The sequence below is a fragment of the Ictidomys tridecemlineatus genome, chromosome 13 (assembly GCF_052094955.1).
Source record: "Ictidomys tridecemlineatus isolate mIctTri1 chromosome 13, mIctTri1.hap1, whole genome shotgun sequence".
In the NCBI taxonomy this organism is placed as follows: domain Eukaryota; kingdom Metazoa; phylum Chordata; class Mammalia; order Rodentia; family Sciuridae; genus Ictidomys; species Ictidomys tridecemlineatus.
In genome coordinates, this window is record NC_135489.1 from 3,694,490 (window position 1) to 3,718,699 (window position 24,210).

The 24,210-nt window shown below is 37.1% G+C and overlaps 1 protein-coding gene across 3 annotated transcripts in view; it reads right to left on the reverse strand.

Annotated features, from left to right (window-relative positions):
* The window catches only part of Znf407 (zinc finger protein 407), a 421,370-nt gene that overhangs the window by 119,490 nt on the left and 277,670 nt on the right, over positions 1-24,210 (reverse strand). For all 3 annotated transcript variants that reach the window (XM_078029872.1, XM_005334380.5, XM_078029873.1), the window contains one exon: positions 9,894-10,072. In XM_078029872.1, coding sequence (XP_077885998.1) covers positions 9,894-10,072 — 179 coding nt within the window. The remainder of the gene's footprint in view (positions 1-9,893; positions 10,073-24,210) is intronic.

Sequence of the window (24,210 nt, forward strand, 5' to 3'; positions counted from 1 at the left end):
CTTTTGTTTGCAAAAGACACGACACTGTTGAGAAGAAAAAAGTTAGAAAATAATGGAAAATCATATTTCTGACAAAGGTCTTGTATAAAAAACATACAAAAGAAATACCCTGAACTCAACCCAAAGAAAAAAAGGAGAAACTACTTCAAGTTTTTTTTTTTAAACTCTGCAGGGGCCTGGGGTTTTCCCACCTCCCCATGGCACAGAGTGGCACATGTGTCTGCCATGATGGGCACGAAACTACTTCAAAATACACTTCATCAAGGACATATCCAGGTGTGAATGGGCATGTGACTTGATGCTCCACAATATAGTGATCAGTCAGAAATAAATCAGAGCCATGAGGTACACTCAACGCCTAAAAGAAGGACTCAGGGGCTGGGGTTGTGGCTTAGTGGTAGAGCACTTGCCTAGTACGTGTGAGGCACTGGGTTTGATTCTCAGCACCAAATAAAAATAAATAAATAGAATAAGGTAATGTGTCCATCTACAACTAAAAAAAAAAAAAAACAAAAAAAGACTCAGAACATGAACCCACAGTGCCAATTACTGTTGAAGATGTGGTGCTACAAGGCTGTCAAACACTGCTGGTGGTGCTACAAAATGCACAAACACCCAGGGAAATAGTTGGACAGTTAAGATATTAGTTGTCTCGTTTCTAGGTAACTTATATTTACACAGAAACCTATATGTGAATGTTTACAGCATCTCTATTCATAATTGCCAAAAGGAATAAATGACCTAGATGTGGCATTTCATTTGGTTTTGATTTGCGTTTTCCTAATGAGTCATGATGTTAATGATGCTGAGCATATTTCTATCTGTTTACTGGCCATCTGTAAATCTTCTTTGGGGGAAATGGCTCTTCTAATCCTTTGTCCACTTTTATGAAGGTTATCTGCCTTGCCACTGTTGAGTGCCTTCTATATTCTGAATATAGGCCCTCATGAGCTAGAATTGTAAATGTTTTGTCCTATTTTATTGGTTTTCTTTTTATCTTCTTCTTTTATTTATTTATTTGTTTTTGTTGTAGATGGACTAAATACCTTTGTTATTTTTTTAATTTATTAGGTGGTGCTGAGGATCGAACCCAGTGGCTTACACATTAGGCAAGTACTCTACCACTGAGGTATAACCCTAGCCCCTCATTTTATCTTCCTGATGGTCTCTTTAAAGAACAAAGTTTTTTAGCTTTGATGAAGTTCAATTCAGCCATATATATATATTTTTTGAGCCTGTAATTTTGATATGTCACATCCCTCACCACCACCCCTACTCTCCTCCTGCCCCTGAAAAGAAAATTAAAATAAACCCTTGTTTAACCCAGGTGACAAAGATTCAGAGACATGCTGGGGTTTTGTATTCATACATGCATTCAATACTCAGCCTGCGAGAAGGCCTGGAAGAGAGGCACCCAGAAGCAATATATATGCCTAGTGTAGGTATTTTGTTTTATGCATACCAGACTCCAATCACTAGAACCAGGGCTCCTTCAAGAAGTGGTTGACTTCAGGATCAGAGCAGGGAAAACATAAAATAAACCCAAAGTATGTCACAGAGGCACAAAGTACAGAGATACTGATAAAGTGAGGAGACACATCAAAGAGCACAGGAGCCCACCTGAAAGAGTACCCAGTGGCCAAAAATGATGATTATCAAGGAAGTCCATGCTGAAATAAGCCGAACAAATAAATTATTGGAAGAGAAGGGGCAGATATTCCTTACAGAAGTTCAATTATTAAAAGTAGACAGAAGGAAGTAAAGAGAAAAGTCAGCATGTGAATACCACAGATCTATTTTGGACAGGAACCAATAATGAATGTCAAAATTAGTGGGCAAATGTTTTGAGGAGAAACAGCCTATTTGTATGAACTACAAGTATCAGGTTACTACCTGCAGTCATAGCATGCCCCTGATATGATGCATACCCCTTCTGGGATCCTCTTACAGAGCCTCAACCTCATCATGGTAAACACTAGTTCACCCCAAGTTAAGGGACAGTCTATAAAATAACTGACCCATTTTAAAAGTATAAAGGTCCCGAAAGACTGTAAAACTATCAAATACTGAAGAAGACCAATAAGACATGACAACCAAAGAGAATGTTGGTCCCTGGAAATAATTCTGGAAAGAAAACGGTGTGAGTAGAGAAACTGGTGGAGTATGAATAAAGAATATAGAGTAAGAAATAGTACTCTACCAAAGCTAACTTTTCTGGTTTTCAGAATTGTACTGTGGTTACATGATGTTAACATTTGGGAAGGTTTGGTGAAGGATTTAGGAGAACTCTATTATTTTTGCAACTTTTCTGTAAGTTTAAGATTACTTAAAAAATCTGAAAAAAAAAACTTTACAATGGTTATTTTACTTACTGAAAATAGAAATAAATTAACTTTCAAGAGTTATAATGTACATTACTTTATATTGTGAACTAAAATTTCAAAGATAACTAAACAATATATCTAAATTTACCTCATAATTTGAAAACCTTGTGATGCTATTCTTCATTAAATGGCTTCACCTGAAACAATAATCTGGTACACAGCATAAACAACAAGGCTTGTCAATACCTACTATTTTTCTCTCATATAAAAACATCTTTTAATTGGGGTCAAAATACATGTATGTAGGTATATAAATTTTTTAAATAAATAAGCCATATTGAATTAAACAACTGAAAAATGGGCATAAAAAAGTAAAAGCTATATCAATTACTTGATAAGATAATATTGCTATACTATAACTTTTGCAAATCAACTTTTCCTTTAAAATTTTGATAAATGAAGTTATCAGGATTTCCTTTTTTTTTTTTTTTTAACTATTTTAACTTTCAGAAGCCAGTTCATGAGTGCTGCAAATGTAAATGCTCACCCTGTAAAGGTTCCATTTTTACCAGTGGATGAGGCAAATGCAGGGCCTTATGCCTGTGTCACCCTGCAGCAGTGAGGCCAGAAGAACTGAAGAAAGTTTCCTGAAGGCTCTGGCTGACATAGATGTGAAGAGGACTTGACTTTAATTAAATAATACTTTAAAACTTTTTTAAAAAATCATGTAGTTATGTGATGAGTTTGAGTGACCCAAGGGCCCGAGACTCATTAAAATGGTTAACTGAGTGGGTTTTCATGAATTTCAGCAATCTCGCTAGGGGACACAAACAGTAGCTGCATTTTAATTGTGTACTCTGACTTTATTTGAACCACACTTGCAAAAGAGAAGCAAACCCTGTTAGTCACTATGTGGTTGAGAACAGAAACAGCCTGATGAGGACCTTGCTCAGAGCCACCCAACTCCATGGGGATAAAGTCCACATCCATACCCAGCACACGTGCCTTCTGATGTCTGGCATTCAGGTGGTTGGCTCTGGACTTGCCAGCTGGGGTTACATCTGTGAAACTGTTACATCTGTTTATCATGCCGGTTTAAAAGTTATATGATTTTACTTCCTAACACATGTAACCAGTTAATCGGAAATTTTTAAAATTTCAAGGTTTCCCTGATAAGAATTTCACTCTGACAGTGGTTTATGTATTGGAATTCGTGGGAAAAGCTATGGATTTGATTCAGGAACACTCTGGTTATGGATCCTTAGGCAACTTACTAAATTAAGGACCCATTCTTAAAAATCATTAAATGGGGAATAACACTTATCAGAGAGATTTGTTTTGAAGATTTAAGAGCCCAAGGGGAAGCATGGTGCTACGATTACCCTTCCTCTTTCTTTCTTATTAACTGGAAAGGCCAAATGTGATGGTTTGGAAAACATGGTACTTCAGTGCTACTCCTAGCCACTTAAGAAGAAGCTATTCAGAATGGAGTGTGGATTTAGAACTCCACAACAGTTAGGGCCCCCCTCTGCAGGGCTGCTGAGGGGAAGGGGCCAGAGGATGGGCCAGAAAGACAGCAGCACTTATTTCTCTAACATGATTCCACAGGGTCAAGCACGTTAGAGGTTTCTTTCACTTTTTACAAAAGGAAAGTTAGAATGTATTTTTTTCTCACGCAGATTAATTTTAAGAGGATTTAAGAATGTATCATTAGAAGCTTTTGGGAAAAAAAAACTATTCTAGAACATTATTTAAAAAATGAGGAATGGCGGTGAGATCTAAAGATCTGCTTAACGTATTTACTAATAAACATCCATGAATGAGATTTTCCTAGATACCAATTATATTACAGGAAAAGCTAGGCTGGTAAAAATACTGCTCTGCTGTTATTCACCCAACAACTGTGAGGTCAGTTCATCCTAAATGTAGGGATTCCAACAGGCAGGAGAGGAAGAAAGAGTGAAGAGAAAGGTCAGATGCTGAAACACCCACTTGCCAGGCTGTGAGGGACATCGAGGACATTGCCACAGCAGAAGACGCCAGAGTATGGAGACAGGAGTGTGCGAGGAACAAAGACTTTTGCAGCAGTTAAGAAAAACAGTAAATTAACCCAGGGATGCTGTCTTGGGTGACATTAGTTGGACTGCTAATTATTTTAGGAAGTCTTTTGTTAGTGGTAAAGAACCAGGAGACTGGAAAACACAGAATCCAGTCTGAAGGTTAACAAAAAAGAGGGAGAGAGGCTGAAAATTATAGACCTGTATGTCTAACATCTATATTAGGAAATAAATGTGAGATGATACTTATGGATGAGCTTAATGATACATTTGGGGAAGTACAACTTAATAGGGGTGAGTCAGCATAGATTTACCAAAGGCAATCTTGTCAGAAAAAATTGTTCCTTTTTAGGTTGAAATAATAATTGGTTCATGTAAGGGAGAACCAATAAGAACCTGTCAGCTTTTCCAGAAATTTTTGGACCTTCTCATAAAATGACTTATTGTACAGGATGCCATGACATGTGTCAGCACACCCAACTAACAAAGGAGATAAAAGCAGCAGGGGTGGAAACAGAGGCCAAGAGGAATCTGGGAAAGACTGTGTGCTACAGGACTCTGCCCAGGAGAACACCAACGAAAGGAGCCTTTTATGCCAGGAAACCTGGGAATATAGCTAGCTAAGAGGGAATGGGTAAGACAAAAGGCTACAGCTGTTTAACCTTAACTGTGACATGTGAAGCAAAGGGCTCAGAGGTAGAATATGAAATTTAGCCTGCCTAAATAAAAACTTGGATAAAATTAAGGAATCAAGTTTAGTTTAAATGGTACTGAATCAGTTATCAGTAAGGAGAAAAAAAAAGATGTGGGGATTTGATAAGAGTCAAATTTCCATGTTTCTATTCTTATATAACTAGGTAAGAAGCAAGTGCTATGGAATACAGATAAATAAAACACATTAGAGAGAATATAAAAACTGGTAATCTTAGAGAAGAGGAGGAAAATCCCAATTTGTGAGGAGAGTATGAAAAATTCATGTTTTATCACTCTGTACATGTAATAATCAAATGTATGTTTTTCAATGATTAAGTCTTAATATATACAAGAACCAATGAAAATAAAATTAATTTAAATATAATACAAAAGTATGACAGTAGAAAAATAAAGGAAATTAAGAAAAATACCATATCATCATTTAATTTCTCCTGCACAAACAACATTTGATTATTACTGTTAGAAAACAGCCATTTACTACATTTAAAGTCTAGGATTCTCAGAAATATGAAACCTTATAGTCTTGATGCAGTGATCACACTCTGGGAAAAGGTCACACAACCCTGGGAGTTCTAGTGGGAACCTGTCCAGGAACCAGGAAGATTACTTCAATGGCAAAAGGAGTCTCTGGGCTAAAAGGCAGAACCACCAGTCTTTCACTTGGAAAAAAAACCCTCGTTCTTCTCAGCCCAATCCCTGATGACTCAGCGGGCTTTCCTGAGCCCCACTTTGGCCTACCCCACTGTCACCCCCTTTCTTTGGTGTTATGTTCACAGCATTCTGTCAAACAACTACTGGGGAGAACTATGTGTGAAGTCAGACTGAAGGCCACTGGGACTGCAAACACAGACATATTCAATTAATTTTCAAGGTATAGTGAATAAAAAGCTTATTCATGGATAAGAAAGATAGTAAAGAAGACAGGTTGCAAAAACTGCAGATATCAAATCAAGACAATTTTTGAGGTAATATGATTACACTAAACAGAAAAAACACTGTGATCTACAGTGAGAGAATTCTGGCCATTCTTAATGCAATGTCAGATTTGTAGGGATTAATGTGAATGTAAGTACTTATCATACTAGATATAGAGTGGATATAAATGGACCGCTCTAGAAATCTGCAGGGGGATGTTTTAAAAAAGTATACACAGAAAAGTGCCAAGCTCCTAGGAGTTTGATGAATTTTCTCAGACTGAACACAACTGTGTCCTGACACAGGGACTAAAGAGCAGAATGTGACTAGCACCACTGGGACTTATTCCATTGATGATAACGACAAGGAGCATTTACCCTGATGTTTAAGACCACAGATAAATTCTGACTGTGTTTCTATTAATATAAATGAAATTATATGGAATAGATATCTGAAATTCTGGCTTAGTTCATCCAGTGATGTGATGGATACCTATATTACACTGCTGCTCATAGTTACAGTTCATTCATTCTTACCAATATAAGTATTCTACTATGTAAATGTATAATCTTTACATATTCTACTTGATGTACATTTGGATAGCTTTGGTTTCTGACTGTGATGAATATATCAATAATTATTTTATGTATAAATACTAAGTAAAAGACAGTATTTCATGTAAAAGGTTAACATTGTCTGAGCAGAAAAAAGCACAAAATGCCAAGTATGCTGCTTGCAAGAAAGCGGAATTGGCGTACTGGTACGCAACACAGTAGAAACGTGGCAAGAAACGTGGCACAGATACCAAGGGACATTTTCTAATTCTAAGAGTATACACATTCCTCATTGTATCCATGTGAGCCCATGTGTCTATGAATATATAAATCTAAAATCTGAAACTCAGAGATATCTAAAGATACCCAGCCTTACAAAGTGTCACAGCAGGGACCTGAATTGGTCTCCAGAAAACTCAAGTTTTCTGGAATTTGTGTAGATTACATCGCCTCCATAATGCAGCTACACACCAGTGTAGAGACAAGGGAACAGACAGCACAAAAAATCTCTTTCCGTAGAATTGCTCTAAAACAACAACAACAAAAAAATACTTATTTTAATAGGTATATTTTCCAAATACAATCTCAATTAAAATTTTAAATACCCAAATCTCATTCTTTGCAGTCTTTGCAACTGTCATGTTTTCCATCGAATGGACTTTCTGATATCTATCACACATGGAATAGCTTGATAGATGAGAGTGATTTGCTGTGCATGGTGAAGCACCTCTCTCATTCCCGTACTCAGAAGCTGAAGCAGGAGAATGCAAGTTCTAGGTAAGGTAGGGAAAATGAGAGAAACTAAAAACAAAATAAAAAGGGGTGGGGATGCAGCTCAGTGGTAGAGTGCCTGCCCTACCCTAGCATGTGTGAGGTCCCAAGATCAATCCATAGTACTGAGAAAAGAAAAAGAAAAAAAAAAAGAAATAAAGTGATTTGAGTAGGTGGGATATTTATGGAAGTTTTGAACTCAATCTTTTATTGAAAGAACTGCATGACATGCTTCACTGAGCTGTGGGTTACAAAATCCTCAGCTTGTTGATAGGTGCTGGAGAACGCAGCTAAGACTGTTCTCCAACCACCCTCAGGCTTCCTGCCATTTGAAGACACTAAACACTAGTTCCCTCTAGGAGATGCTCAGCTGCCACCTGGTACCACCACAAACACCCCAGTGACAGCAGTGGCAGTTCAATTTCATTATCATACTGAAATGCACCATAGATGATTAAGAATTCCAGGATCAAAAACTTCATGTTTTTAAAGTTTTGTCTTAATGAGCCAAATTATCAAAACAAAATTATGACTAACAGTACTACTGCCAGCACAAGAAGGACAGACACTCAACAGATCCACGTGTCATAGGAGCTCTTCTTGTGAAGATGCCACTCTGTCTTAAAAAAGCCCCTATCAGAAGTACAAAAGTTTAAAGAGAAAACCAGAACTAAGCACTCATTAGCAAGGCATATACAAGAAAGTAGGAATTTACTCAAAACTTAAATTTTTTATAGCTAATGATTCTACAAAGCATATCACCAAGCAGCACTCACCATCACCAGAGAAGGGATCACATGAGCACAGCAGTTTACTCTTACTGTGCAAAACACAGAAGGAACACGTGGCTACCTTCACCACCATCGTGCCCTTTATGTTGGCATTTGTTTCTTTTAAAAGTCAGAGATACTTTATTTAAGGCAAATAACCTGTTGGTCTTGTTTCCCGTTAGGGGAATGGAAGGGGAAGAAAGATGGCAGTCCTGCACTGTTATGCAGGTGGAGCAGCACTACCTGAAGGGATATTACTGACAACCTGGGCACCACAGTTCACCTTACCTGCATGTTCTGGAAGTGCCCCCCCACAGGTTGTGCCTCCAGTATCTGTGCTGCCATGCTCATGTATTTACATATTTACGAAGAACCCCCAGTGCTGATGGCCAGAGATACTGCAACTTGATTTTATCTATGTGAACTAAAGCTGAAAAACAAGTTCAGTTTAAAACCCAGTGACAACCTTGCAAAAAAGGAAAGAGCAGAGACATCTGCTTTTGTTTGTTTACAAAAATGGTCCTGTATACAACAGAGACTATGAAATGAGACATCCTACCATCATTTAAATCCGTCAGTCATTTCAACATAAATTGAAAAATCTTATGGAACGTACCAGCAGCAAACAAATAATTGCACTCTAATGTATACCTCACCAAAGGTGTAAGAATAATATTATTCTAACTTAAATTACTCGCCACATTCTAGTTTTTTTAATGTAGGTGTCATATGGCAAGTACTGCTGAAATATTCTAAAACAATCTTGTATTTTTGCTGGGGCATCCCTTGACTTTCACACGCAAATACGTGAATCCTCACCCTCTTGGCATTGCACCTGGCTAGCACGAGGTGTCCTGTGCTAAAGGCTCCACAACACTCTCTTAAAATTTTCACAATGACCCTGCTAGGTAGTCCTCTCACAAAGACTTACACCTGACAAACCCGAGGCTCTATGTGGTCAGCCTACCCGAGGTCATGCAGCCAACTCGGGAGTAGAAGCGGGACAGAAGGCTCTCACTGTGTCCGGCCACTGCTTCCAACAGACCCAGGATGCACAGGCAGCACTGACACACAGTGCTGTTGGGCTACATCTTGGGATACCTTTAAGTTGACTTCATGGTCAAGTACTTCTTCAAATAAGACCCCATGCCCATAATCTATCAAGAGTCAAGGAACCTGTTAATTAAACAAAACACTGAGTGACAGCAGATCTGCATTACCCTGTGGGCATGACACCTTCTGGAGTATCTGACCTATAATCCAAAACAAGCCTGGTACCCACTGCCGTGGCCAGCATATCCTCAAAACCTGAGTGATGGTACGCCTCCAATTCTGGGAAGCGAGCAGCACTCTGTTACCCACAAGATGCTTGGTGCATCCTCCTCAGTCACATTCTTCTCTTCGCCTGGTGTGCAGGGATAGGCAATAACATTCTAAATCATAAAATTTTTTCAAAAAATTAACTTTTACCAGTTAGTTAAAATATAAAGCTTAAACAACTTTCATTTCAGCTCCACTATGTTTTCAATATTTGCAGTTATTTGCTTTGTTGTCCTAGGATGATTATTTTGGGAGATTTGTTTCTATGATAAAATCCAGTGAAAAAAGGCCTATTTTCAAAGTCAAGTGATACAAATACCAGAGTACACTTCGGTACAGATCTCAAGGTAGATACCATTTCACTCTACTTCATTAAAATTGATCATGGTAATGTACAAAGAGCATTGCAACTACTGTGATCAATTAAGTGCTAAAAACAATAAGTATTTTAATAGTTTCTATCCTTACCAGCATGCAAGTATGCGAGGTCAGGATTCTCGATATCAGGATGTTGTTCTTTCAAGTGATTCCGGAACTCCACAGGGACATTTGTCCCATAATCACATTTGGGGCAGTTGTACATCTTGACTCCTTCATGTTTGCCAGTATGTAAAATGTGTTTGCGGATATTTTCAGCACAGTTTGACCTATGGAGTAAGAAAGAAAAGTAAACTGAATTACAAGTGAGAACAAAAAGCAAATTGAATTATGGTCAAATCAATAACATTGTATCACAAATAATGATATTAAATCTCATTGATGCAGTCTTTTTATGCGTTGGGTAAAATTCTATGTGTTGCACTTATATAATAATTAATGTACAATACATCAATCCTGTGAAGTTGGTAGTTTTTATAATCCTAATGCCAATTCCTAAGTTGGTTTTTTACTTAGCTATCATTTCTATGTTGGCTGGAAAGGTGGAATCACAGGCTATATTATTTTAATATCAAATTATTCTGGTGCCACTTGAGGGCAGTGAAGGTATGTGCTTACCCCCAAGAACTCGTTTCCCACTTCTTACGAGGGGTATGGAAGGAAAGTACCATGATATTCAATGAAGTTAGAGCACTTTGGAATCAAACGTCTTTGGATTTTAAGTTTTGCCAAGCGAGATGCTTCCATGTACAGCTCTAAGGTAGTGTGACAGGAGAAATGATGCTAGACTAAGAATGGAACCACCACATGACCCAGCCATCCTATTCCTTAGTATTTGTCCAAAATAACTAAAACCAGCATACTATAGTGATACATGCATATTAAAGTTTATAGCAGCACAATCCACAATACCTAAGTTATAGAACCAGCTTAGATGCCCATCAATAGAGGCAGATAAAGAAACTGTGGCATTTACATACAATGGAGTTGTATTCAGTCATAAAGAAGAAATTACGGCTTTACTTGTAAATGGATTGACTTAAGTAAAATAAGTCAGACTCAGAAAATAGAGGGTCAAATGTCTTATATGCTTTTAACTAAAGCGTAAAATGAATTTAAAAGAAAGGAATCTTACAAAAATAGGAGAGAGATCAGTAGGGAAGAAGTGGGAAGAAGAACTGGGGAATAAATGTGACCAAATTATGCTGGGTACATATATGAATATACCCCCCAAAATATAATCTTATTTGTAACTATAATGTATGGAGAAGGAAAATCAACAGAACAGAAGGAGGGGATCAGGAAGGAAAGGGGGTAGCACTGGGGATTAAAATAGAAAAATTATGCTGTATGGACTTATGAATAAGTCAAAATTAACCCTACTATTACAAATAATTCACTAAAAAGTAAAAAAGTTAATGCAGCTATACTGCAATGATAACTTCTCTTTATTTTTCAAATAATAATAATATTTCAAATAATGATTTACATACAAATAAATGCATTTTTAGGGGAAAACAAAGAAGAGAAGGAGGAAAAAGAACTGGAATAACAGATTTTACCAGCTGTTTTCAGCTTGCTCAACAAAAGAGTTCTATCACATTGGGTGTTAAAAATTCTTTTAGAATTTTAAATATATGAAAGACAACTGATATATGAATGTACAGTTTTTTTTATTACTACTGATTACAAAATCTGTAAGTTCTCTACTACTAAATAACAATCCCTCTAAGAATAAAAAACCCATTTATTTATGGACGTGGGCCACAGGCTGTCAATGGCATGATAACTGTGAGGCACCACATGAACCTGGAAGGTCAAGACTAGTGAAGTCATTTTATGGAGACACAAGTATCAAAAAGATGAGCTGGTTTAGAAAGGCTGCATTCTACTCAATGGTTAAAGCAGAGTCTGATGGTAGGTTTTCTGTTTTCAAGGCTGCGTGCTCTCAAGTGTCCCTCAGCCACCTTCCTCACAGTGCCTGCATAGAAAAGATGCTGGCACATCCTGAGACCAACACAGGACTGCAGAGCCTCTTCAATGCATGTGTATCTTTGGAATAACAGCTCTCAGTCACACTGATAAAAGTAATAAAGGAAAACACCTGCAGGTGGACAATACAAATGTCACTTGTGTGACAGTAAAAAGGAAGAGTTGAATTCTGCAACTAGCTGGGTGAACTGTTCCAAATGACAGCTTTAACTCTGTTGCTCTCCAATTTCTTTTCAACAGCACCACAGACACCCCCTAAATTCATCATTGTTTACTGACACTGGGGTGTAGAAACACCAAGTTACTACTAACTTAATTACTACTATTTATCAGGACTATAGAGTCTTTGGTACCACCAAAATTATTTTCTTATATAAAACACTAGGTATTAAACATCATCAAAGATAATCACCCTCAAATAAAGAAATCAAACTGCTGAAATAAACACATTTCAATTATATGATGCATATCTAAATGGACAACAACATAAGTAATATGAACATTCATTGGAGGAAGAAAGAGATGACTTTGAAAACAGAATATTTTGTTTTCAAGAAGGGTTTTTTGGACAAATATAATATTTTTTTAGTATCTAAACAGCATGTGGAATCTAACCATCAAGAGAGTATTACTGAGATAAGTAAGGGATATACAGAATTTAGGGTGTATCTATAATGTGCTAAAAACCAACTGGTGAGGAGTGGGGGAAAGAATTAAAATGGATAAAAGGGTTTTTTTAAATTAAAAATACAATATAGAGTTAAAAAATAAGTGGTTTGGAACATGAAATTTTAAAAGGTATTTAGGACCACATATACATATATATTTATGCACATACAGATGTATGTATTCACATAAAAACACTTCATGTTTTATTGTATAATACATGTGTACATGTGTATGTATAATTTTATGTTATAAACATAAGAAACAAATACATACAGGGGAAAAAAAGGATGGATATGGGGAAATGGAGATAACTACTAATATGTATGGGGTCTCTTTTTAGGACAAAAGAAATCTAAAATTGCTTCTGGCGATGGTTGCACAGCTCAGGAAGTATACTGAAACCCACAAGAATTTTGCCATTTCAGCAGGTTAACTGAAAGATATGTGCACTATTTCAAATTAGAACAAAGAACCCCTGTGATTCCCTGTTGACTTCACCCTTGGTCCTGCTGTTGGTACCTAGGGGCCCCATGTTCAGATGGCAAAGTTCCTGGCATAGAGAAGAGGCTCAAGTTCCATCAAACTCCACACAGGGAGCGACAGCAATTATTGAGTTCTGACATTTGAATTTCCGTTTTTCCCAATGTGCAGTCTACAGTAATTATCAGAAAACAGGTGCTCCCTCTCTGCAACTAGTGCTATTTGCAGCCCAACCAGTACCATGCCACATGCACCACGTGCATGCACACTTGTAGTGCATGTCCTGCAAATCCTTCCCTCCTAAGCGGCATGGAGTGGGTGCCTTGGACGATGGAGGGGCATAGATAGGATGCTCTCTGTTCCTGACCTGGATGATACTTCTGGGCCCAACACTGCCCAGAAGGGAGACCCCCCTCTCCCGCAAACCTCCTTCCTCTGCCACCCAGAGCTCCTGTTACAAGCCAAGGGGCATAGTCCTGTCTGTCTCCAGCTACATGTAACCTGATGTTTCCCCTGTGGGGGAAGTATGATATATTTCTGTTAAGCTAATTTATGAGAAATAAAATTAAATAAAATAAATGGTTCTATGCATGCTTTAAGTAGAGGAATGCTAGGAAAAACTGATGACACAGGCTGTCTGAAAGGAACTGGGAAGAGAGCTCCTAGAGCACAGTTCTCTGAATGAAGGAAAAAGTGAAGCAGGAAAGGCCCAGGCATTGCCCTGGGGATTTGGAATGGCCTCCAATCCTACTTCCTAACCCATGGAAGGACCCCAGCCTCCACCCCCACCCCCCAGCAGACTGCTGTGGCACAGAGAAACACTCTTTGAGATATACAGTCAGATGGCCTGGGGTCCATTCCAACATGTGAATTTCAGCCCTGCCATGCAAGGGATCTGTCATCTGCAGTGATTGCTTCAACTCTCCAAGACTCCCTTTTCCTTAACTATAATGTAAGGTTAATAGTTTCAAACTATCAAAATACTAAATGTATTCTATAAACACAAAAATTTCACATAGGAATTCAGAAAGCTATTCATGGCCTCTACATTACCTCTGCCCCACGCCCAGTCCTAAAGGCTAGTGTGAAAGGCAGGCAGCTCCCACAGCCTGGGCTGGCACAAAGGAGAAGGCAGGTATCAACACAGAGAGCTCATTGACTGGAACAGCTTGTCAAAATTTTGAGCTCTGCCCCTTCCCTTTCTGGATTCCACTCTACTATTATAGGCCCAGGATGACCTCTGGCTGAGGAAAAAGCAGCTGAGGGACACCCAGCAGGCCAAAGATGCTCTTACCCCTCTGACTGGTGAGCACAGACAGCGGGGGAAGAGAGGGTTCCTCAGGAGAGGCTTCAGCCTCCCTCCCTGGTTAAGGGATTCTTGCAGGACTCGCTAGGTCCAGAGGAACCTGCATACCCTACTTCAACAGAAATGGCATCCCAAGTTAAGAGCAAATTTCAAAGTGAATTTTGGAATATGACCTGTTGGACATCTAGAGACAACTCGTACATGAATATTGAAAGCACAGGGTGATCAATTACCAAAAAGATCCAGGATGGAAACTATTAATTTGAGGGATTCTTAGCATATGACATGATAAATGAATTAAATTTTTTTTTCAAAAATTATGTTCTAAGGTGATGTATATGGAAACAAAAAAGAAGACACAATAATACTTCCAGAACTCTCTAAAATGATTAGTCAGTATTACACACTCACGCCCTTCAACATAAAAGGCCTAAAATTGTTACTGAACCTAAAAAGGAAGCTTTACTAATTATTTTTTTTCCTTTTCTTGTTTTTATTTTGGCTATTCATTCTTTTAGCTTTTGCTTGCATATTAAAAACCAATACCACTGAAGTTGTTGAACAAACATGTACTGGTATATTTTAAACATCTGAGAGTAAAATAAGGGATATGGCAGAAATCTCCCTGTTACTACCGTCCTCATTCTCCTGCAGACCACATACCCACACATCTGACAGGTACAATTCACAACTTCTCATCAACCTTTTTAGAGCATTAAAAACTACATTTTCAGGCCACAAGTATAATGTGGATTCTTTTTTCCTCATTCCTCTTATAATATTTTGTGGGCACAATAAAGGCCAGCACCTGGCTTTTCAAATCTATCAACAGAGCATGGGGATCCGCCCCTCCTTAAGAGAAGGGCATCCAGATTCCCTCCCCATTTCACTTGCTCTCCCACCACAGCCTTGTATGCTCTCTTTTTAACAGTGTGGATACAAACAGATCTCACGTCACTGATCCTCCACTGATGGGCACTGAGGTAGTTTCTAATCATTTACTGGCATATACAAGTTTGCAACAAATAATTTTGTGGAACACTTTCCAGGCCTTAGGATGCCAAGAAGATCTCATGAAGCCAAATGGAATGGTTTCAAATGTCAATGGGCACATACTTTTGCAACTTTGATAAATTCTGCCAAATTGCCCTCCTGGGGAACTGCAGCAACTGACACCTGCACTACTTATATTCTAGACAGCCTATTTCTGCACAATTTTTGCCAATGAAGAATGTTATGAAACATTTAAATTTTGTCAATGTAGTAAAAAATAACTCATTTGCATTTTGATTTTTAAGTTTCAATCTGCGTTTATCTTATAATGAAGTATCTTCTCAAATATCGAGAATTCTACACTTTCTTTATGTGTTCATATATGTTTTTGCTGTGTTTTCTACAGCGTTATTAGTCATTCTCTTATGGATTAAGGAGATCAGCTCTTTGCCTATGATAGAAGTTACAAGTATTTTTTCCTTTTATGTTTTGTTTGGACTTTGCCAATGGTATTTTGTGAAAAGAAGAGGTTTTTTTTTTTTTAATTTTGTTCATATTTCATGATTTCCTTCCTTGGAGGCTAAGAAGGAATTGTCCCACATTTTGTTCTAGTAGCTGTACACAGGTGCATTGTGACAGGTTAAATACTACATGATTTTGAAATTGAACTACAGTATATTAAGTGTGGGTCCAGACTGTTACCCAGTTCTCTTAACACCATTTATTAAAGTCCAATTTACTCCAGTGATTTGAATTCCCATCTTATGCATGTTTTTAATAACTTCAAGCTAATTCTGGACCTTCTATTCTCTTTTGTTCCTCTGTCAATTAACATCATTATTGGGCTACAGGGGGTCATGTCTGGTCCAGTTCATCATCCACATTGCTCTTTTTCCTTCCAGATCACAACTGCCCAACTGAAGCTATTAGGAAGGAACTTATAGGACTGTGGTTATTGGCTGCTATGGCAAAAATCTGTACTTAACACAAGATTTTGAGAGAGGGGGCCAATTATAACCCAACATCACTATGGCACAATCAGGTAACTGATGTATTTGTTAATACATATTTATAATATCATCTTATTAATAATAAGGAAACCAAAAGGCAGAGAGATAAAATGTCACAGATATCACATGATGAGTTCCTAGGTGACTCCCGGCACACAGATACCCTGAGCAAATATTAATTCCCACTAGCCCAAATTCCCTTCCTTTTTTTTTTCCTTGCTCCTTCCCTCTCTCCCTCTTTTTATTCTTTCTTTCTTTCTTTCTTTTTTTTGGTAAATTTAACAACTGTCTTGGCATAGTGGGTAGAGTCTCGCAGGTTATCATATGAATACTAGAATCAGTCTCTGTCCCAAGAGCTTTCTCCTCTCAAGTGACCCATCATTTCCATTTTATTCATTCTCCTTTCCATGTCATCATTGCTCTCTACCTTTTCTATGCTTTCTCAAAAGGAGAGAATCCCCATCTCTCTCCTGGGTGTTTTTTTGTTTTTCTTTTTTTTTTTTTTTTTTTTTGTGGTGATGGTGGGGACTTCCTTGATAGCATCTAGTGATATCTCAATATCTCAGAATGCATGTATGTGTGTAGCATGTACTGCTCCAACATGATTTAAGATTCATAAATACAACAGTAGGAGTTTTACTGAAGTTATGCCTGAAAGAAGTAAAAATAGAATCAGTAAAAAGGCTAATTGTTTGGGGTGTGTGTGTGTGTGCATTCAACACCTTTCTATAATACATAGAAAAAGCTAGCTCTAAAAACAACACAAAACTCATGAATTTTATAAGACAAATCTAGTTTAAAAAAACCCACAAAACTCATGAATTTTATGAGATAGGTTAAAAAAAATCATGGATATGAGAGAGTTTGCTAAACAGCCTGGTTGATGGCACATGCCTGTAATTCCAATGACTAAGGAAGTCGAGGCAGGAGGATCTCAAGTTGAAGGTTAGCCTGGATAACTTATCATGACCCTGTCTCAAAATAAAATATAAAATAGACCAGGGATGTAGCTCAGTGGTAGAGTGCTCCTGGGTTCAATTCTAGCACTAAAAAAAATCTAAGAAATGTATGTGACTAAGCATACAGCCAAAAGAAAACCAAAAAGGTGTTTTTTCATAATGCACCATTGCAGTTTTGAAAATTACTACACCCATAACACTATGATTATTAATTAAGAGGTGGAATAAAGAAAGAGTGGCAACAAATTTTAGGGGGTTAAATATGACAGTCAATGCATGGCACTAGAGTAGTAGCTAAATTCTTCTTTGATATACTGAAAAGCTTCACATTAAATTCCAGATAGATATGACATAACTGCTCAATAAATTATAAAAGCAGCTGGAATGGTGGTGTATGCATGTAATCCCAACAGCTCCCAAGGCTGAAGCAGGAGGATCCCAAGTTCAAAGCCGGCCTCAGCAATTTGGTGAGACCATGACTCAAAATAAAAAAAAATATAAAAGGCTAGAGATGTGGCTCAATGATTAAGAGCCACTAGGTTTAATTTTTGGTATTAAAAACCACCCCCCTACACACATATATAGACACATGCATACATAATATATGTAAAAGTAACTAAAATATATGTAAATAAATGTAGGTCACATGCACTTAAGAACAGTAGAAACCTAAACATGATTCAAAATATAAAATTAACCTAAATTATCTAAAGAGAAAAATGTGGGATGGGTTGGCATTTTGGGAGAGTCAGCTTGGATCTATGAAATATAAGGAGGCAAATATCTATATATTATTCAAGATTGTTAATTTGAATATATGTATACAAATTCAACTATTATTTTAAAATAATACACTACTTTGGAAATACTGGTTTTCCAACTTACATTTACCAAATGATGATTCAAACTCCTTATATACATGAGGGCTACTGTTGGAATCTTCTAAAAGTTTTCTAGAAAATATTACCATTAACTCAGTTCGAGATTCAGCTATTTTACATCCAAAAATGATGCTGCCACTGGAAATTCAATCTGCAGCCACATACGCCCAATCACATAACGATGACAGCTGTCTTTTCCTCTAGTCTAGGAGTACATGTAAACTCCTCATAATGACCTGTTATTCTACAATGCATTCTACTATTTCTAGAGCTTATTTAGAGTAAAACCTAGCATTAGTATATAGGTTATATTCCTCTTCCTGAAACATCATTTAAGGGGCAAAACTGCCTTTAATTCAGATATATGCTGTACACAAAGCATAATGAAGGGTGAAATCAGAAAGTTAGTATCAACCAATAATATAAAGGTATAGTAAAATGTACTGAAAAGAATACATAAGATCTGCACAGAGTCCTGTAAAATTCGTCTCCAGTGAATTCTATTTCTGATGATGTCAAGAGATGTTAAGAAAAAGTATAAATACAAAAGTGGGGAAATGCATATTCAGGAAGGTTAGGGAAACACTGCACATTGGATTTTTCTCCTAGAAACTCATAGTGTGAATTGAAATAAGAAAAATTCTGAGAGTTCTACCTAAAGAAATATGCTTTTGTTTTTCACATTGCTTTGTTGTTGCTGTTCTCTAGGGGAATAGTACCTGTACCTGGTATAGCTGTCACGAGGATGAAGGTCATGGTATTAAATGTGTTTGAATAATAAGGTGGATATGGCTTTTCTTTCTTTCTTTTTTTAAAAAATTATTACTACTACCAGTCTTTCTATTAAATGCAGAAAAGTTCAGTTCAAATGTCTTCATTATCAGCAATTTTCCTTCCATACACAAAAAGCAAGTTCCAACTCATTTGAATAAACATAGATTACCCTGATATTACACTGTACACAGCTCACACGACAGAGTAGACTGTTCATATTAATTGGGCAGAAATGCAACTTCCTTTTCTGCCTGTTCAGTACTCTGTGAATTCACATCCATGAAAAGAATTACTTATAGTTAAACTGAGGTATTGAATGAAACAAGTTTATAAAACTATATAATAAGTCTATATATAAAACTCAGTAAAAAGGGAGTTCTGCGGTATCTTTGTAATATGAATCCAAATGGATAAGAAACAATTAAAAGAAAATATTTACATAAATTAAAATGAAGAATTTAATATTTTAAAATCAGCACTATTATACATTTCCTAGGCAAAAAATTAAAAGACTATGAAAGACTAGAAGATTTTCACATTAAGCTCCAATCACTGCAGGCTGAAAGACTGTGAGCCTATATGTAAGATCAGGCTTATTCCACAATTATGTGAGACGGCCTATGGTATATATTCTTTTACCACTTATATTCTCTCTATGGACCCATAAGTAAAGAATATGATAATTTTAGACTATTGAATATTGTGCTGCTTACATTTAAATTTGGCTAAAATCTACAAGAATACAGAAATTCAGATTCCGCTATCTAAAAAGGAACATATTGTTGACAATGTTCAGCAAATGAACCTAGTCATCTGCAGCGCTAAGTCATGTACATGACCAGAACAGAACAGCATGAAGGATCAGATATGTAGGGGTAAAGACGTGATTTCCATTAGGAGATGGAGGGTCATAACACATGATGAGTCCACTGCTAGGCTACTACAAAAGGCAGTCCTACACATTACAAAAGTAAATACCATTTTGATTTTAAAAGTTTAACATAGGGAAACAAAATTATAAAAATAATAGTAGAAAACATTTGTTTTCTTGATTAGAATATTCCTAAAGAAAACTCAAAAGCTACCAAAATAGGTAGAAAAGTATAACTCACAGAAATAGAAACTGCTTCATATTAAACATATCATTAATGAAATTAAGATAGCAACAAATGGGAGAAAACCATGCAACATATATGAAAACATGTTAGGAAAGTCAGTAAAATAAAAACTTCACACATTGGATAAACAATATAAACAAGCAATCCATGAATGGAGATATACAAATGTTTATGTAAGCATTATGATGATCAATGTCTCTAGAAATCAAAGGAATGCAAATTAAAATAATTTCAGACTAATGAAAATTAATTTTTGACAAAAGTCTGTGCTTACAAAAAAGTGTATTTTCCTATGTATTTGCTTTATTTTCAAAATTAATTCATTCAACATTTATTTATGCCCACTACATTGAAAAGAAAGAAAGAAAGAAAGAGAGAGAGAGAGAGAGAGAGAGAGAGAGAGAGAGAGAAAGAAATCATTGTGGTTAGGATCTCAGAATATAAGTTGATTGGACAAATGAGTTATAAACATCAAAAAAATGCTAAAAAAAATAAAAAAAGAAAGGCAACTTCTGAAAAATTGCAAAAGTAGTTTAAGGGGCTGGGGTTGTGGTTCAGAGGTAGAGTGCTCGACTGGCATGCTTGAGGCTCTGGGTTTGATCCTAAGCACCACATAAAGTAAAATGAAGACATTGGGTCCACCTATAACTAAAAAATAATTTTTGAAAAAAATTTCCTGTCTGCATATAAGACTCCTGCAGCTGACCACAACTGAGCGGGCCTTGGATTACCATGCCTTCTACACTACCTGCAATGCTAACTCCCAGTGATTCCACATGATATCAACTTAACGCACACTTATGTACAAAAGTGTCACTGCCTCTCACATGCTTACCCCATAGGATTTTTTACAGTTATTTTCTTGCTCCTTCAATTTCCATCTTTTGTTACCACTTGTACTTCCTACATTCATTTCCACTTCAATTACTGCTCTGTTCAAATCTCTGATCATGGCACCTGTAGCCAAGAGGAGGAAGACTACTTTAAATCTGACAACCTCCTTCCACCTTCCACTCTACTGAGGAACAATGGGAATAGCAAGGAGGAAACAATAAGAAGTGGCATTGAACTATTTGTGTTAGAACCCCAAATTATTTCTTCAGAATTTAAATTCCCGAACAGTGTCCCTCACGTGCAGAGATTTAAACATGAAGTCTGAGCTGGACTGCTCCCCAAATCAGTGGAGGGGAAAGGGGTTGCAAGCAAGTGCAAATCTCCCAGATTCTTTCATGTTAAACCCAAAGGGGAAAATACATTTCATTCACACGCTCTAATACACGGATACATGCCAGCACAAAGGAGAACAAAAAAGCAAGTGCTGTGAGCAAAAAGTAACCTTGACTTTTATTTGACTTCAAGTCAACAAGCTAGATGCTCATATAAATAAAACAAAACTTAGTGAGTTTAAGCAATTACTAGATGCTTTGCAATGTGTGCTGATGAGAAACTCCTATTGCAAAATCACTCAGGAAAAAGCATGGAACAGACAGTAGTGGCTCCCTATCTTTCAAGGAGACAGGGTTTTGGCAAAAGTTTGCCACATTTCAGTGAAACAGAATTACATGTGCTCATCTTGAGCCTGAAAGGGCAGAAAGAGATAGGACATACACAGCATTCGCCAAACTGACCTAACTGCAAAGACATTTGTCCCAGGTTGAGCTAACACACTTGCTTGAAACTTGAAATCTGTGAAAATCAGAATGCCCAATCAGTCCTGCATGCTCCTTCTCCCTTCCACGAAGCTGCATAGATGGCGATAACTGCTGGTAAAAAGTCTTTTAAACAATTATTTTGACGCTCTTTGAAATAAATATAGAGCCCTAACTTTTGATGTTTACATATTTATTTCCTCACAGGATAGGTTTATTCCATTTCTGCTAACTGCCTATGCTTAGCAACTTAGGAAAGACAGATGGAAGGGAAAATGATCTTAACCAAAAATAATATAAGAAAATGTAGCCTAAAAAAAAAAAAGAAAGAAAGAAAATGTAGCCTAATCATCATCGTACACCCAAACAATCACTGAAATCACATTACTAAGAGAGATTAGGTACGGGAAAATGGTAGAGAGACAAATCATTTAAAAAAAAAAAAACAAAAAAACAAAACCATGAACTTTTAGAACTATGGCTTGAAATAAATAACCTAGGAAAAAAAAGAGGAATTTTCCAGATCAAGTAATTTAATATAAATGTATGAGTATGAATGAATGAATGATCATTTACTTTAACTTTTCTAGTTGAAAGTCTTTCACATTTCAAATTTAAGGGGTTATAAATAGTTTTTACTGAATTTGAGTATGTGGTTTCACATTTTTTTGATGGGCTAGGCCAAAACTTGATTTTACTTGGGACAATATAAAGCTTAAAAAGAAAGAAATGAAAGGAAGAAAGAAAGGAAGGAAGAAAAAAAGGAAGGAAGAAAGAAAGAGTCTAGATCTAAAACAATGACTTTGGCATTCATGCACAGGAGCGTACTTCAGTGGGAAGCCTGATGACATGATCGTGTAAATCATCACACACACATGACTCACACTGGCTGTTAGAGGAAGGGCAGGGGCTGCCATAAAAATTTAAATACTACTTAAATTCCTGAGAAAAGACCAATCCTTCACACCTGGGCTAGTAGATGAAGCAGCAGGTAATCCACCAATGGAGCATTAGAGCAAGAAGACGGCATACACAAAACAGAAAGTTACAGAGCTCTGTAACCTACATTTGCCCAATGCTAAACTTAGAATGCATACTTTATTATGTTACTGAGTTCTACCAAGAGTATAAGAAGCTTTTTTAATTCTAAAGTTATAGGATCACCTTTGAAGGAAAAAAGTAACCGTCACTGATGATGAGGACCACTGAATTTATCTAATAATCTATGTCCATTTTTACAAAAATGTTTCATGTAATCCATTTAAAAATAATAACTGTTTCATTTCAGTCCCTACACACAATACTTCCTTTTGTCCCTTGTACGTCTCTCAAATGTCTTATTTTAAAGGAATATATAGTACTCCCGGAAGACATTTTCCCATTTCTATTCTCTTCGACTCCTGCGAGCCCTTGTTCTGTGTGATAAGGCAATCTCCTCCGGGATCTGAGCTGTGTAGTTTCGCACCACGAGTGACAAGGACTCGACTTGAATAACTGCTGTGCGCAGGTTGTAATTATGTCAGCCAGAGTGTTGAACAAGGGGCCTGATTAATGTGAGCCCCGGCCCAGGCGCAGTCCCTATCAAAACCTCCGTGCAGGCCAGCAGTGGGGATGGGTTAAAGCAGAAAGACAAAACACGCTGCAGGGTCTGTGATAGATGAATTGCTCCAACAGTCTTCAGGCAGATGCTCCAGGACAGTATAATATACAATTACTCTGCCTTATCACCTTCCCAGGGACAATAAAGCTTCCTCCTTCTATAGCTCATGTGAGTGAAGGCAAAATTAGTTTTACTTTTGCAACACTGACTCACTCATCATGTTGCCTTGATTGTGCTTTTACAGCTAAAGAAAACATATATTCCATTTTTAAACTAAAAAAAAAACCTTAAAAATAAAACTGAAACCTTGTTTTGAGTCTCTTTTACATCAGAGATAGTGTTTTAAAAGATTGTTCTGTTAAAAAGAGATTCAAGGAAAGTAATAAAATATGTTTGTGCATATGTAGTTAAAAACAAGTGTACACATGTAACTCAAGAAGTAAGATCTGGACTGTATCATCATTACATTCAACATCATTTTTCAAAGGCCATGCAGAAATCATTAATGGGAAGGAACATGTAATTAGAACATACACATGTGTGTGCTGACACCGTCCATACATGCCTCAGGCACAGGCACCCGGTTGCTGGTGTCTGAGAGGGTCTGGTCAGAATGATGCCCTTACTCACATCACCCTCTCATCTGCTCAGATCTCTCCTCCACAGAAAAGCTGGCTCCCTGGTGGGGGAAGCTGCTTCCTCACCCTTCCTAAGGACGTCCTGCTGCCAACACTGGAACCAACCTACTTCAGGAACATTGCAGTGATTATTTCTATACCCTTATTTGTATTTACATAAATGGTGCCAAAAATTCTAGATGAAATGTATAAAACAGAACTACCTAAATTTGCAAGGGGAAAAAGGCTTTTATTTCTAAGGCTAAAAAACAAGCTAAAACCAAAACCTGAGACACAGTCATTGCAACTGTGTGCTAACCACAATTTAAAATAAGACAAAGCTGCAAAAACTCTAACAG